The sequence below is a fragment of the Narcine bancroftii genome, chromosome 4, assembly GCF_036971445.1.
Source record: "Narcine bancroftii isolate sNarBan1 chromosome 4, sNarBan1.hap1, whole genome shotgun sequence".
NCBI classification, from domain to species: domain Eukaryota; kingdom Metazoa; phylum Chordata; class Chondrichthyes; order Torpediniformes; family Narcinidae; genus Narcine; species Narcine bancroftii.
This window is the reverse complement of record NC_091472.1, coordinates 223,655,220-223,671,668: the sequence shown is the minus strand read 5'-3', so window position 1 is coordinate 223,671,668 and position 16,449 is coordinate 223,655,220. Positions and strand designations below refer to the sequence as shown.

The following is a 16,449-nucleotide window of genomic DNA, read 5'->3' as shown; positions in this document are numbered from 1 at the left end:
TAGATAGGAGAGCAATTTAACAGCTTGTTACCAGGTCGGGGAAGTCGAGAACTGGAGGGCACAGGTTTAAGGTGAGAGGATAAACTTTAAAAATATAATGGGTAACACCACATAGAGGGTGGTGTTATATGGATCAAGCTGCCAGAGGAGGTGTTGGAGCAGATAAAGCTACAGTGTTTAAAAGGCAGTACTTAGATACAAGAGTCATAGAGGGATGCTGGCCGAATACCAGTGAAAGGGATCATCATTGAAGAGCAACATGGTTCGTGTAGATGAGATCCATGGGCTGTACAATTCTATGGCTTCTTGCCTCCGATTTCTGTTCCTCTGCCCAAATTATATCTGTCCTGTTATTGGTCGCCCTTCGGTTCGAAGAAGACATGTTGTGCAGTTCATCTGTGGTCACAAAGGTGACTTTACAGTCCCAGTATAGGAGTACTGGAAGTTCATTTTTGTAATAACAGTAGCTGCTGTTTTGTGATGCCGTTCACAATTTTCCATAAATTTTTTGCAACGCCAGTCTTCAAAACTGGTGTCGGCTTCATAGCACAGGGCTCGCCAGCGAGATCAGTCAGCAGCTGCAGCTTCTAGTTCTCTTGGCTGGATGTCACAGTAGCATAGGGTTTCCTTCACAGTGTCTTTATAGCGCTTGTGTGGACAACATTGAGGTCTCCTTCCAGTCTTCAGTTCACTATAGAGCAGCTGGCAAGGCTTACGGTGCTTGTCCATTCTGATGACGTGTCCCAACCACTGCATCTGGGGTCTGATGATCGGGGACTCAATGCTGGTGGACCGTGCAACCCAAAAACTCCAGGTTGGAGGCACGATCTTGCCAACGAATGCCAAGGATGGAACAGAGGGCAGGCATGTGGAATTTCTCCAGTTGTTTGATCCATATAGGAGAGAAGGGATTACCACAGCTCTGTAGACTTACAGCTTTGGGAGATGCGGACATTGTGTTGATTTGAGCACTCTGGTACACAACCTCCAAGAGCTCTTGGGGCACAAAGATAGTGATCTACAGTTAACACTGAACAAATTCTCAGGCACAGTTGCACTCTTCGGCCTGATCATAAACCTGAACAAGACTGAAGTACTCCATCAGTCCATGCCAAACACCAACACCATAGAACCAAAAATCACTGTTGAAGACACCCAGCTTCAAATAATTGGGGAGCATCATCTCAAGTGATGTGTCTTTGGAGCTGCCCTGTTACTGAGTCTTTAAAGCATCATCATTCAACATTTCATGAGTGGAGGAAAGTTTAGGGGAGGTCCGAGGTATGTTTTTTTTATTCAGAGAGTGGTGTATGCCTGGAATGCTTTGCCAGGATAGTTGGTTGAGACTGATACAATAGGGATTTGACTTTTTTTTTTTAAAAAGCACATGGATATAAGAAAAATAGAGGGTTATTAGTGTGAGGGATGGAAAAAAATTAGATTGTTATGCATTGTAGGTTGGCGCAACATCGTGGGTTGAAGGGCCTTTAGAGTGTTGAAATGTTCCATGTTCCATTCCAAATATGGAATTTAAATAAACCCTTATAAGAGTCAACAACACACAATTATTAATAACAGCATCAAACAGAACAAGCACAGTGACACACCCTTCCCCACCAGTCCTGTACCTCAGTGTGATAGTGACAGACCTGTGATATACAAGGACAGATCCATCCCCACTAGTACTGAACCCCAATCATATACAGGGACAGACACATCCACCGCTGTACTGTAGCCCAATGTTATACAGTGACAAACCTGTTTCTACCAGTACTGTACCCCAGTGCTACACAGTAATAGACCTATCTCCACAGGTATCACACTCAATTTTATAGTGACAGACCCATCCCCATGAGTACTATACTCCAGTGTTATACAGTGACAGGCCAGTCCCCACCAGTACTGTACTCTAGAGTTATACAGTGACAGGCCAGTCCCCACATGTAGCATACTTTATTTTATGTAGGTGGTCTCCGACTTACGACCATAATTGGGACCAAAGGATCGGTCGTTTCTCAGAATGGATCCAAGTCAGAATTTTCCCCACGAGCATGGAGTACTGAAGTCTTAAAGCAAACTTTTTAAATCAAATATTTTTTCATCCTAGATTTTTGTTGTACTTGATAAACTACAACAGGGATACAGGGTATGTAAGAGCCAAAATGTGCATACTTACCTTGTTAGTCGGCGTTCTGGGGTCCATAGGCTGGGCGTGGCCATCTTAATTCCTATGCGCATGCATGAATCTTCAGTTAACATATGCATGGTGGGTTCACGTATTGGAGATGGTTGGCGAATTAAGAGTGTGTATTCAATATCTTCAGGGCAATTAATTCTTGCACATGCGCCAACCAAACTCCAATATGCAAATTCCCGCACATGCGGCAACCAAAGACTCATGCATGCCCACAGGAATCAAGATGGCCACACTCAGCCAATGGACCCCCAGAACGCCAACTAACAAGGTAAATATGCATATTTTGGCTCTTACGTGTTCTGTTATAGTTTGTCAAATACAACATAAACTGTGTAAATTTTATATTTTTCTTACTTTAAAAAATAAATTCAGTCATATGTGTGGATAGAAGTCAAGTAGATTGTAAGGCAGGAGTAAGTGTACAGTGACAAACCTGTCCCACCAGTATTGTGCCCCAACAACATACTGGAATTAACTCAACCCCACAGCTACTTACTCAGTATTATACAGTGACATACCCACAAGTATTGTATTCTTTAGAGCGGCACAGTTGCCATAGCAGTTCGCACAACACTGTTATAGTATCAGAGATCAGGATTTGAATTTCGCACTGTCTGTAAGGAGTTTGAACATTCACCCAGGTCTTCCCTGGGGGCTCTGGTTTCCTCCCACCATTCAAAACATACTGGGGTCTAGGTTAATTGGGTGTAAATTAAGTTGCATGGACTCGTGGGCCGAAATGGCCTGTTACCGTACCGTATGTCTAAATTTAAATTTAACTCAATAGCAGACCTGTCTGCACCAATATGGTACCCAGTGTTATGCCATGACAGAGCCATCCCCATCAATTCAAATCCCCAATGTTATGCAGTGACAGACCTGATCCCATCAGTAATATATCCCATTGTTATAGTGATAGATCTGACCTAATTAGCACCGTACCCAGTACCATACTTGTGTTACAGGTTCTTACAGGATTAAAGTTCTAATTTTTGGACTGGGCTGATGGATTGCACGGTCACGGTCTTGTACTATTGTGCTATGGGTTTGTCTCACTCAATTCTAAACTATAAATTCGGTAAGCCCTTATTAAGGCCTCCTAACTGGTATTTTCAGTACCTCAGTATCTGTTGGTCCTCCCTTTGCCTCTGGATGGAACTGTGCAGTAAAGATTGGTTTGCTCTCATGAACAATTCCCTGAAAGACAAGAAGTTGATGGTTTTCATTTAAGGGATCTGCATTTCAGTGCTGAGTACATGTCATATAATTTCCTCACAGCCTTTCTTCAGTTCCCTGGATCTCACACTCCCTTTGACAGGATCTCCCTTCCCATCCCTCGTACATCACAACCTGGAGTTGGGCATTCCTTCCAAAGAGTCGATTTGGGCACGTCGATCATTATAGGTGAAATATACTCATCCAAGCTCCCGATACCCAACCCCAGCTGCCCACTCACCAGAGCTCCCAAAGCCCCAACTGCCCACCCATCTGAGAGCCCAGCATCCCGACCATGGATCCTCGATATTCCAACATACTAGCCACAGACTCTCTCCTTGCTCCTTGCCATCCACTCACTGGATGTCCCGATGCCCTGACTGTACAACTGTGGACGCTAACCTCAGCCACCTGAACACCAGAGCTCCCAGACCTCGGGTGTGTTTGTGATCAGACATTACTGAATCGGGTGTAGTTTGTGGTACAAGAGTGTGGACGTTCTGCTGCATTTGGAGTTCTGGGTGGATTTCTGTCTGCTTGAAGTGTGTCATTAAACTAGGGAGGGTGCAGATTTGGTTGAGGCTTGAGTTACCAGAAGAGATTGCACCGGTTGGGACAGTTTTCCCTGGAGTGAAGGAGGCTGAAGGGTGACGTTATAGGGGTTGAAAAAGTTCACAAAGGGCATAGATAAAGGTGGATGGTCACAGTCTCCATTCCAAGTTGGGGACCTAAAATTGAAAGGGGAAAATGAAAGGGGAAAGGTTTACAATGGGACTTAAGGCGCAAGAATTTCCATGCAGAGTTTGGTTTCCATGCAGCCAGAGGAAGTAGCAAAGGTGGGTACGTACAATATTAAAAGGCATTTAGACAGGTACAGATTAGAAAGGTGGAGGAAAACAGGCAAATGAGACCAGATCAAGCAGACACCTTGGAAAGTATGGATGAGTTTGGCAAAATAACCCATTTCTGTGCTGTACAATTCTGCAGCTCTATTTTTCAATAAGTTCATCTAAACTCTAATTTGTTCATCCCAGAAATGCACCCTGTAAACCTCTCTGTGTTGCCTTTCCTAAATATCTGTGCACAGCTTTCTCGTTGCTGTTCTCACCAGAGAACCCTGTGACATGGCAGTATACGTTCCCCACTCATATCCTCCAAAGTAAAAGCCTCCATTCCATTAGCCATCCAAATTACATGCTGCATCTACACATTGACCCTTTGATTTTCATGCCCTGGGACCATCCAATCTCAGATTTAATTTACAGAGATTATCATTTAATTTCTCATTCTGTGGATAACTTTACATTTTCCTGCATTAGAATCCATACGTTCAATTCCTGCCTGTGCACTCAATCTGTCACTAACCCTTTGCAAGTTTTGTTACCTCTTCAAAATTTGACAACTTGTATTTTTCTATAGGACACTGGGAAATAATTGAGGCTCTGCACTCATCCCTGCTGCAACCCATAACTGACTAATGCCAGTCTAAAAATGACCCATTGACGCCGGCTTTCTGTTTCCCATTAGATGACTCTCCCTTCTTCCTGTCAATAAATTACCCAAGTTTCCAAATGCTCTATTCTTGTGCATAGCATTTACTGATTGCCTTCAGGAAATCAAAAGCACATTGACCAGTTCCGCATCATCCACCGTGTTTGTAACATCCTCAAACACTTTTAGGAAATCATTCCAAGACATAAAACTGGTTCTGCATGACAGTCATATTGTGGGACAGTGTCCACATGGTGGTGATCACACTGTGCACGAGGGTGAGCAAACAATGGGTACAGTATGCACGAGGGGGTAGGCACATCGTGAGTACAGGGTGTGCAAGAGGGTGACTGAGGGAGTGGGCACACCATGGGTACAGTGTGCATGATGGGATAGGTAATTAGTGGGTAGAGTGTGCACAAGAGGGTGGGCACACACTCAGAATAGCCTGCACAAGAAAGTGAGCACACAACGAGTACAGTGGACGAGGGTTTGGGCACACCATCAGTACAGGATTCCTCTCTGCCATTCATCAACTTCATAACTGCACAAACCAATGCCATTTTCCTGCACTTTCCCCTACCCTTTGATTTTTCTTCTAGTTTCTTGAAATCTGTGTATTTGCATTTTGAATACAATAAAGGGGTGAGCTTTTACAGGTGGAGAACTTCAAAGCTTCCCTGCACTTTTGGTGAAGAGCTGCCCCTCTCCTATCTGATATTCCCACCCCCCCCCCACCCCCCCACCCCTGTACTGTAATCTCCAGCTTGAGTTGCTGAAATCTCCATGCAGCTACCGTGTCAAGCACTTTTGTCATGGGTTTAAGCTAACCAGCTGGGGAAAAGAGCAGGAATAACCTTTTATAGCTTTGTGTCTGCTTACCTCATTGGTGCCGTCATTGGCATTAACAAACATTGGTTTCCATCCTTCTGGAAGTGTCGCACTATCGATGGCAAACCCATGGTTCTGGGCTGTGATGAATGCCTGGCCATTCATTACATTCAACACAGGTTGATTCTGTCCTCTGTAGAATGGAACCAGCAGTTTGATAGGCAGGCACTCATGGTAATATGCAGCAGAAATTTCAGCCATCTCATAACAATATTTCCCAATTGAGCCACATGCAAAGAGCTTCGAACCGTCCCATGGCCCAGTCAGTAAATATACCAAGAGCTGCAGTACTGAACTATTACCAGACCACAAAAGAAGGCACAGATTCAACCCAACAAAAGGCTGAGGCCCGAAATGTCGAATGTTTTTATGGATACTGCATGACCTGCTGAGTTTCTCCAGCACTGATGTGTACTGAACAGATTCAACCTCAGGAGTAAAGAGACCAACTGATGCACAAATCTGCTGGAGAAACTCAGCAGGCCACGCACCATCCATAGGAACCAGAAGTCAGTCAACGTTTAAGGCTTGAGCCCATCATCAGGAGTACCTGAAAGTTCAGAAGGCCTCAGGCCCAATTCGTCAACTGCCTTTTGCTTTCCATGAATGCTGAGTGACCTGCTGAGTTTCTCCACCTCTTCTGTGTACTGCGCTAGACCCCAGACATCTTGCTTAACTCCAAAAGGCCAACCAGTCACTGAGAGGATTTAGCTTGAGCCCAGAGCATGGAGTTGCACCTGGCAGAATGCTGGAATAGAATACTTTTCAGGAAAATTTGCATTCAACTGCTAATCTACACCATCCACCAGGTAGAAAGGGAAGAAATTCATTACTCAATAAACTGGTCCTTAACCTTCCCAAACTGAACATTCTTATCTAAAAAAAAACTTATCTATTTGATGTAACTTTACTTTAATAATAGTTTCAATAACAGGCAGAATGGTTACAGCAAGGAGGGAGGTCATTCAGCCAATGCAGGAGGTCTGTATCCTTCATTGTTTCAGATGGCGACTGTGGGACATTATTAATTGTCTGCTAGTCAGAGAGCTTGCCCTGGATGCTCGCTTCCTAATGGGACAACTCACAATCATTGCCCCCACATCCCAGAGCTGGAGGAACCATGCGGCCAGGAGGTCGCCCAGCTGCTGCCTGCGCCCATACCCCAGGCCATACTCCTGGGTCTCCATGATTTTGCACATTAGGTGAGGATGGCTGAACTAAGCCACCCACACCACCCCCCCCCCACCCCCGTCTCCCGTATTTTTCTAAAATTTAGGTATACAGCATGATAACAGGCCATTTGAGCCCATGAGTATGTGCCACCCAATTTACAACCAATTAACGCATCCCCGTATATTTTGAACAGTTCTTTAGACAGCACAGGATTCGAACCCTGGTCCCAATCGCTGGCGCTGTAAAGTCATTGCACTAACCACTACGCTGCCCTACATCTCCATTGACTAGGGTTGACGAAGTGCCTCCATGCTGGGTCTGGGATGGCGTTGTAACTGATCTGGCCTGTTGGGGATCGGATAAATAGGGGGAAGGATGTGGGCAGAATGGTTCTATTTCTTCACTATCATTGCTGTCCATCCACACGTCTCCATTCCCCAACCATATGTCAGGACCATCCCCCCCATCACACCATGGCCCAGACCTGACAGGCTCTGGGTGCCAGCCAGACTGGTGGGCCATTTTTAATTGCTGCAGCTTGCGTGCTAATTCAATCCCTTTAACCTAAACCTTGGTGGCCATGCTTGCGCAACCTGGGCTGCCTCCTACAGAGTGCAGCAGCGCTGCTGGAGCACCTGGATCTCCCTATCCACCTGGGTGCTTTTCTGGTCCCTCCTTTCCAGGGCTTCACACTGCTACCTTAAGAGAGACACACCTCTCTGACTCTCTGGGAACCCCGACTTCTTGAGGAGACACACAATGTTGTATCCCATTTTCTCCCCATGCTGGTCTAGATGATTAGACCAGTCTACTGGTTTGCCGTGATCAGCAAGTAAGAAAGCTAAAGTATCAAATCCCACACTATGTTGGTTCACTTGGGAATTCTATCCTCATTGTCTGTGACTCCCTTCCTGCCCTTATTCTAAAACGTGGTGCATGTGTACACCTGTGTTCAGCCAAAATTCCTTGCCCCCTGCTAGCAGCACCAAATGTGATGGTGAGAAGTCTGGAGGGTACAAGCTGAATACAGTTTGATCACAAAGGAACTTTATTAACATAGGGAAGGTTGTAACAGGGATCGCACTTAAGCACTCAAACAGATTTCACACATTTCATACATATCATAAAGCAAATAAACAACTGATACTCGCTACAATCCTCAATTCCAACAAATAATGTGAAAGGACGGTATAAAGAGTACCACCTCCCTTGCTAACCGGCAGGCATGGTAATCCGATTGATTACAGATAATGGATAAGTTACCACAGTGCTTCTTAAGCATGCACCATTATAGCTCCCCACCCTGTACCAGCACACAGCTCACTATGATCTCCCCAGCATCGCCCATTACTCACCACTTGGAATGGAGCAAGGGTTCATTCCTTGGGGAAGAGGAAGAGCTGCTCTACATGGTGAGTTTTATACTGGAGGAGCTGGCTCAGGAATTCCAAAATTAAGCAAGGTGATTAAGAGAGCCAATCAACGTGTATGCTCATCTGTGGGAAGGCTAGTCCCTGATTGGCTGGTGAGGTAACTTTCAACCAGGGTCCTGCCAGAGGGGTCACGTGGCCATCCTTGTTATACTGGTGCAGCGGTGAACCCGAGCTCTAGGCATCCAAGTCACCATCTTTGTTAATGGTTCTGAACCCTCGGTGCAATTGGGAAGTTGTTAGTGCCCAATGCCCTTTGGGAGCCCTGCTCACAATTGGCACCCTCACAAATCCTGATCTGCAAGTTGGTTCCCACAAGCAGCCCCCAACCTAATGCGAGTCCTTCAGCCGGCAAGCTCCTTGCTGGCCCACTGCCATGGTTTCCTAGCCTGGCTTCTCCTTCTCCTGCTCTGGTGCCCTGCGAAAGTCTGCTGCTCCCTCCTGGAGCCCACAACCCTTGTGGGCTGGGATGCTAGACATGGGCACTGTATTCTGGACATGAATATCAAAAAAAAAAGTTTGAAAGTGTTTAAACATGTATGGGGCTTTGAGGCTGGGCAGTAGGAACCTGTATTTTTGCTCCCCGCTCTTCCAGCCAGAAGACTGATTAATATTGTGTCTTCATTGAAGAAGGGCAGCAAGAGTAGGCCAGGAAACTGCAAGGCAAGTGACGCTTACATCAGTGGTGAGAAAATTATTGAAGGAGAATCTGAGAGAAAGGATTTATTTGTATTTAATAACACAAGGACTGAATCTGGATAGTTAGCATAGTGTTGTGTGTGGGAGATCATGTGTCACAAATGTGATGACCTTTATGAAGAAATACCAAGAGGATTGAGAAGGGCAATGTGGAAGATATCATCAATGAAGATTTTAGTTAGACTTTCGGCAAGGTCCCAGATCACAGACTGGTCAGGAAGGTTAGAGGATATGGATCCTTAGTGGAGCTAGTGAATTGGATCAAAATGGACTGGTTGTAGGAGGAGAGTTTTACAGATATGACCAGTGGTGTGCGGCAAGGATCAGTGCTGGATCCCCTGTGTTTGACAAATAACTGTGGAAGCAGATTACAGAAATCCTCCAGCATTGCACCAATAGAAAGAAGAGGCAGGAGAATGGGGAAGAAAAAGGACGAAACTGCAGGGGTCGAACTGGAGGACAGACAGCTTGTGCTCGGCTGGTACAAGAGACCAATGTGGAGAGTGAACGAGAACAGGTACCATGGTGCGTGATGGGAGGCTGGAAAGTCAGGCTGGGCAAGAATGGCAAGATCCCTTCTCCAGAGCACAAGAAAACCAGGGGATTTATTGTAAAATCCAGCAGCTTTAAGACTTATTTTAGGCTCAACAAGTGTCAGATTTATTCAATTTACTTCCATCTGTTATTTCCTAAACTCTGGGTTGTTTATCCTACACCCTACCATAGCCATACAGAGAAACAATGTGGCAAGTGGAGAGGCCTTAGCAGTTAATATACAAGAGATGATTTACAGTACCTGTTTCCCATGGGCAGTTTGTAGCAATTGGCACCGACAGCCAGTGCAGTCAGCTGGTTCCCCATACAGATCCCAAATATTGGCTCTGGCCGATTGCTTTTAATCACCTAAGTGGAAACCAATCACAGCACAATCTGATATGGTCTTCCAGAACTAAACCACATCACAAAATCCCACACCCCTACACCATAACCATATAACCATTTACGGAGCAGAAACAGGCCATGTTGGCCTTTCAAGTCCGCACCGGTTCACTGATTTTGTGCGCCCTCTTCAGGCATTGGTCCCGGTAGATCTTCATTCAATAACGATACATAAAATTATCATAATCAGCATTTAATTAACTTCATACAACTTAAATAAAAACATCCATGTAGAATGGGGTGAAATCATACCTTGTGCAAGTTTTCGACCAGTGGTCCAGCCAGTGTGGGGTCTCCCGGACCGTTGGACAGAAAGAGTCCATCATATTCCATGTTAATAAAATCATAATTCCATGGAACCAAGTGTAATTCAACTCCTCTCTGGAAAGGAAAATGTGTCATTTATTACTAGACTTCTCAGTGTCCCATTTGAAAATTCCCATATACACAAGGCTAGCTTGTCATTAACAATCACTTCCCATTAACCGAGCCACAGATTTGGTAGGAGTGATGTCAAAGGTCGTAAGCTCTCCAGTACATTGCAGCAAGCCATTTGCACAATCCAATCATTCATTGCCTCATCACTTGTTGCACAAGCCTTAAGTTTATATCCCAGAAGTTATGGGATTCAACAGGAGGCAGCATGGAACGCCATGGGCAGACCCTAAACTCTCTGCTTTGAAATCACATTTATTGAGTTCTGAAGAACACTCTCTAGTCAAATAGAGGGTGTTATTCTGGTGGGAGGCCCATGACCAGTGGTGTTCCGCTGGCATCGGTGTTGGAACAACCCCTGTTTGTGACAGCCTCAAAGGATTTGAATGAAAAAGTAGGTGGGTGGATTAGTAATTTTGCAGATGAATCAAAGATTGGTGGAGTTGTGGACAGTGCAGAGGGCTATCAAAGAATACCAAAGAATATGGATCAATTATAAATATGAGCAGATGGAGTTTAATCTAGTTAGTGTGAAGTATTACACTTTGGGAGGTCATATGTAAGGGGAATGTATACAATTAATGCTAGGGCTCTTAAAAGTAGAGGGATCTGGGGTCCAGGTCCAGAGCTCATTGAAAGTGGCCACACAAGTAGACAGGGTGGTAAAGAAGGTGCATGGTATGCTTGGCTTCATTAGGCAGGGCATTGAGTATAAAACTAAGGAGATCATGTTGCAGCTATATAAAACTTTGGTTAGGCCGCCCTTGCAATACTGTGTGCAATTCTGGTCATCCTGTATCAAGAATTAGGAGGCTTGGGAAAGGGTGCAGAAGAGGTTTACCAGGATATTTCCTGGTTTCAAGGGTATGAGTTATGGGGAGAGATTGGACAAACGGAGAGGAAAAAAAAGCCTACAGATGCTGGAATTGTAGTGAAATACACAAAAGTGCTGGGGAATCTCAACACATCACGCAGCATCAATAGGAAGTAAAGGGTAACCAATGTTTTGGGACTGAGCCTTTTGTCAAGATATGAGCAAAAAGAATAAAAAGGTGGGGGGATGAGGGGAAGAGGAGAGGAGGAAGGAAAGGGCAGGGAGAGGTGCAGGCTAACAGTTAAAAGATGGATACAGATGAGAGGGGAGGGGAGAAGAGAAAAATGCTGAGAAGTAATGGGGAGCATGTAGCTCTCTCCATGAAGAGGGAAGGAGGTGGCATGCTGAAGAAAAGGACAGAGAAAGAGAGAGAGAGACAGGAGGAGTTTAACAGAAATTGGAGAAGTCGATGTTAATGCCATCTGGTTGAAGTGTGAAGGCAGAATATTAGGCGCTTTTCCTCCAATTTGCGGGTAATCCAAGTTTGGTAGTGCATGAGGCCATGGATAGACATGTTGATGTGGGAATGTTATGCAAAAATAAAATGGATGGCCACTGGAAGGTCCCTGTTATTGCAACAGACAGAGCGAAGATGCTCAATTAAACAGTCTCCCAGTCTGCATCCAGTCTCTTCAAAGTAGAGGAGGCCACAACAGGAGCATCAGAAGCAGTAGATGAGCCTTGCATATTTACAAGTGAAGTGTTGCTTCACTTGGAAGGGCTGTTTGGGGCCCCAAATTCTGGTGAGGGAGGAGGTGTGGGCTCAAATGTAGCATTTCCTATAGTCACAGGGGTGGGCACTGAGAACACAATTAGTGAGAAGAGATCAGTGGACGAGGAAGTCCTGGAGGATCGGGTCCCTGCAGAAAACACAAAGGGGAGGAGAGGGGAAGACGAGTCTAGTGGTGGAATCACATTGTAGGTGGTAGAAATTGCAGAGGATAATATGTTGGATGTGGAGGCCAGTGAGGACAAGGGAATCACATCCTTGCTGATGTGCAGGAAATGAAGGAGATGCAAGTGAGGGCTGAGTTGATGTCAGTAGAGGGGAAATCATGTTTTTTTTTTTTAAGGACATCTCAGATATTTAGGAATGGAAGACCTCATCCTGGGAGCAGATGTGAATGAGGCAGAGGAATTGAGAGAAAGGAATAGAATCCTTACAGGAGACAGGGTGTGAAGTGTTATAGTAGAGGTAACTGTGGGAGTTGGAAGGTTTGTAAAAAATATCTGCAGAGTTTGTCTCCCAAGATGGAGGCAGAGAGATCAAAAAAAGGGAGAGTGCGAACAATCCTCCCAAAAGAAATAAATAATGCCCTAATGGATTCCAGATGGCCACCAGTACAAGGAAGCAATTACCAGTTCTAATTGGACAAAAGGCAGGTTATGTATAAGTACCTTTACAAGAAGTCGTATTATGTTATGTTTTATGCCGCAGTCCACTGCAACGATTTTGATTGGATTTCCTTTGCCATAGATTTTGACTTCCTGTTGAAGACAGAGAAATGAAACTTATTGTACGTCAGGACTCACTGAGCCCCATATCCCGAAACTGCAGCACATTCTACAAGACACCCACAACCACAGGACTTGTACAGCAAGGCAAAGGCTTTCCACCACCATCTCAAGGGTAACAAGGAATCCTGCTAAATACCCCATTCTTGGAGAGATTTGGAGAAAAATCATGCTCACTTACCTGCTTTCCTTTGCACTCGAGAAAACATTCCAGAAACAGAGTGAACCAAATGTAATACCCTTTCAGCTGAGATGCTTTTGAGGGTCCCACAGAATTCCAAAACATAATCAGATACTGAAACTTCCATTCCCCAGAGCAAGGATTTTAAAGCTGTGCGAAGTTGTTAACACAGCATTGAAGATAATCATCAAAAGCACATTTAGAAACTTACCTTGGTTGATATTTCTGCCATTAGGTTTCGCAGGTTGGGATCTACAAATTCTACAGGATCACCTTCAAATTGAATTTTACCGAGAATCGTTCCCTGTGAAGATTCATTTTAAGAATTGAGTGATACGGGTTTATTAAATGACTAAAAACAAAGTGTAATTAGTTGCAGGAACTTTAAAGCAGCCACGGTGAGACGTACCTTATCTCGAACAATTTTTGTAAGCATTCTGGTGTCTATCCCATAAAGGGCTGGGATCTGCTCAAAAAGAAAGCACATTTCATGAAGCGTCAAGTCATCAGATTTCTTGGCACCAGAATGAACAGCCAACTCCTTTAATATTGCCACTCCAGCCTTCAGTCTCAGATGAATATGTCAACCATATTCATGCCCTTTATGATTTCATAAACCTTTATAAGATGATTCCTCAGTCTCCCAAACTCCAGGTAATAAAAACCAAGAGTCTATCCAAACTCTATAACTCTGCAGAGTACCAAGCAACGTCCTGAAACTGAAAGCTGTGACAATCCATGATTAAGCTTTAACCAGGCATCATCCTTAAACCGTATTAGAGACCATACAGATCAAAATGATCTTGGATCCCTGGGTCAGCTTTGGTGCAGACAGACTACCTCTAACCCCAGGATGGTCGATCCTTGGATCAGATCTGGTGTGGACAGATTATTCCCGACCCTGAGATAGTCGATCCCTAGGCATTTGTTTACCTCACCTACAGCATCCTCTGATAATTCACGGATAAAACCATAATGCAAATGAACCACACTGAACCAGCAGCTCAAGGCAGAACGAGTCCAACCCAGCCAGGCACATGGTGATCTCCATTCCACCTGGTGGTGCAGAGCCACACCTCTGCTCATTGGGCAGTGACAGCCAGGGCCAGAAGAGAAATAAAAATGAAGCCCTGTTGCCCTCGTCCACAAAAGAAAGCAGCAGGGAGCTGAAACCTCAAGGAGGTGATTCAAAGCTTGGATCGATACTACAGCAATAAGGGGTTGAGAAAATTAGAGACTGAAGGACTGAAAAATGTACCTTTTCTTCATTGAGCCACTCGCCAAGTGATTTAACAGAGTTCCAATGGCTGTATTCATGGCTGTAATCCTGCACAAGTAATCCAGACACCTGGTAATTGTAGAACAAGCATTAGTTTAATCTCACAATGTTGCAACCTGTCGTGAATAATTCCACTGGCGAATAAGATAGAGTAGGCCCCTCCCCCAACCCACCCACCCACCTCCAACCAACATTCCCCACCCCCTCCCCCCCCACCCGTCACTCCCCCTCCCCCCCACCCGTCACTCCCCCCCCACCCGTCACTCCCCCCCCACCCGTCACTCCCCCCCCACCCGTCACTCCCCCCCCACCCGTCACTCCCCCCCCACCCGTCACTCCCCCCCCACCCGTCACTCCCCCCCCACCCGTCACTCCCCCCCCACCCGTCACTCCCCCCCCACCCGTCACTCCCCCCCCACCCGTCACTCCCCCCCCACCCGTCACTCCCCCCCCACCCGTCACTCCCCCCCCACCCGTCACTCCCCCCCCACCCGTCACTCCCCCCCCACCCGTCACTCCCCCCCCACCCGTCACTCCCCCCCCACCCGTCACTCCCCCCCCACCCGTCACTCCCCCCCCCACCCGTCACTCCCCCCCCACCCGTCACTCCCCCCCCACCCGTCACTCCCCCCCCACCCGTCACTCCCCCCCCACCCGTCACTCCCCCCCCACCCGTCACTCCCCCCCCACCCGTCACTCCCCCCCCACCCGTCACTCCCCCCCCACCCGTCACTCCCCCCCCACCCGTCACTCCCCCCCCCACCCGTCACTCCCCCCCCACCCGTCACTCCCCCCCCACCCGTCACTCCCCCCCCACCCGTCACTCCCCCCCCACCCGTCACTCCCCCCCCACCCGTCACTCCCCCCCCACCCGTCACTCCCCCCCCACCCGTCACTCCCCCCCCACCCGTCACTCCCCCCCCCACCCGTCACTCCCCCCCCACCCGTCACTCCCCCCCCACCCGTCACTCCCCCCCCACCCGTCACTCCCCCCCACCCGTCACTCCCCCCCACCCGTCACTCCCCCCCACCCGTCACTCCCCCCCACCCGTCACTCCCCCTCCCCCCACCCGTCACTCCCCCTCCCCCCACCCGTCACTCCCCCTCCCCCCACCCGTCACTCCCCCTCCCACCCGTCACTCCCCCTCCCCCTCCCACCCGTCACTCCCCCTCCCCCTCCCACCCGTCACTCCCCCTCCCCCTCCCACCCGTCACTCCCCCTCCCCCTCCCACCCGTCACTCCCCCTCCCCCTCCCACCCGTCACTCCCCCTCCCACCCATCACTCCCTCTCCCACCCATCACTCCCCCTCCCACTTCCACCCGTCACTCCCCCTCCCACTTCCACCCGTCACTCCCCCTCCCACTTCCACCCGTCACTCCCCCTCCCACTTCCACCCGTCACTCCCCCTCCGAAAATCCACAAATGCAGCAATGTAGGTAGATAACATGGTTAAGAAGGCAGGTCCAAGCCCAGTATCATGTTCTCCAATGTAAAATGTTTTATTCTTCCTTTCAGTTATGGAACTTCTACTGGTTATTCATTCAATCTTATCTGACCTTCAGGACATGCATCAGAGCCCTGCTGATAACAGCACAGCATGTAGACAATGAAGCATGTATTCTGATTGATCAGCTAGAGGAAGGAATCAATACATTGGAAGGGATGCAGAGGAGATTCACCAGGATGTTGCCAGGACTGAACGGGTTAAGTTACAGAGTTTGGATAGACTCTTGGTTTTTATTACTTGGAGTTTGAGAGACTGAGGAATCATCTTATAAAGGTTTATGAAATCATAAAGGGCATGAATAAAGTGAATGCTCAGTCTTTTTCCCAGCTCTAGAACTAGAGAGCATAGGTTTAAGTTGAGAAAAGAGAGATTTAAGAGGGAAATGAGCGCCACTTTTTCACATAAAGGATGTTCTGCATCTGGAATGAACTGCCAGAGAAAATTGAATACTATGTGAATACAATTTCAAAGGACGTTAGATGGATACATGGATAGGAAGGGCTTAAAAAAAAATATGGAACAAATGCAGACAAATGGGAGGAGGCCAGAATGCCAGCAGTTGGCATAGTTAAGTTGAGCCTAAGGGCCTATTCAATGCTGTGTGACTCTGTAACTCTCCCT

The 16,449-nt window shown here is 46.9% G+C and overlaps 1 protein-coding gene across 1 annotated transcript in view; it reads right to left on the bottom strand.

The window, feature by feature from the left end:
* cps1 (carbamoyl-phosphate synthase 1, mitochondrial) overlaps nt 1-16,449 on the bottom strand; it is a 169,270-nt gene that overhangs the window by 103,492 nt on the left and 49,329 nt on the right. Inside the window, exons 4-11 of the mRNA XM_069934069.1 lie at nt 14,299-14,388; nt 13,450-13,506; nt 13,252-13,344; nt 12,743-12,832; nt 10,288-10,416; nt 9,893-9,999; nt 5,786-5,927; nt 3,317-3,394 (exon numbers count right to left, since the gene is read on the bottom strand). Of these exons, the coding sequence (XP_069790170.1) occupies nt 3,317-3,394; nt 5,786-5,927; nt 9,893-9,999; nt 10,288-10,416; nt 12,743-12,832; nt 13,252-13,344; nt 13,450-13,506; nt 14,299-14,388 (786 nt within the window). The remainder of the gene's footprint in view (nt 1-3,316; nt 3,395-5,785; nt 5,928-9,892; nt 10,000-10,287; nt 10,417-12,742; nt 12,833-13,251; nt 13,345-13,449; nt 13,507-14,298; nt 14,389-16,449) is intronic.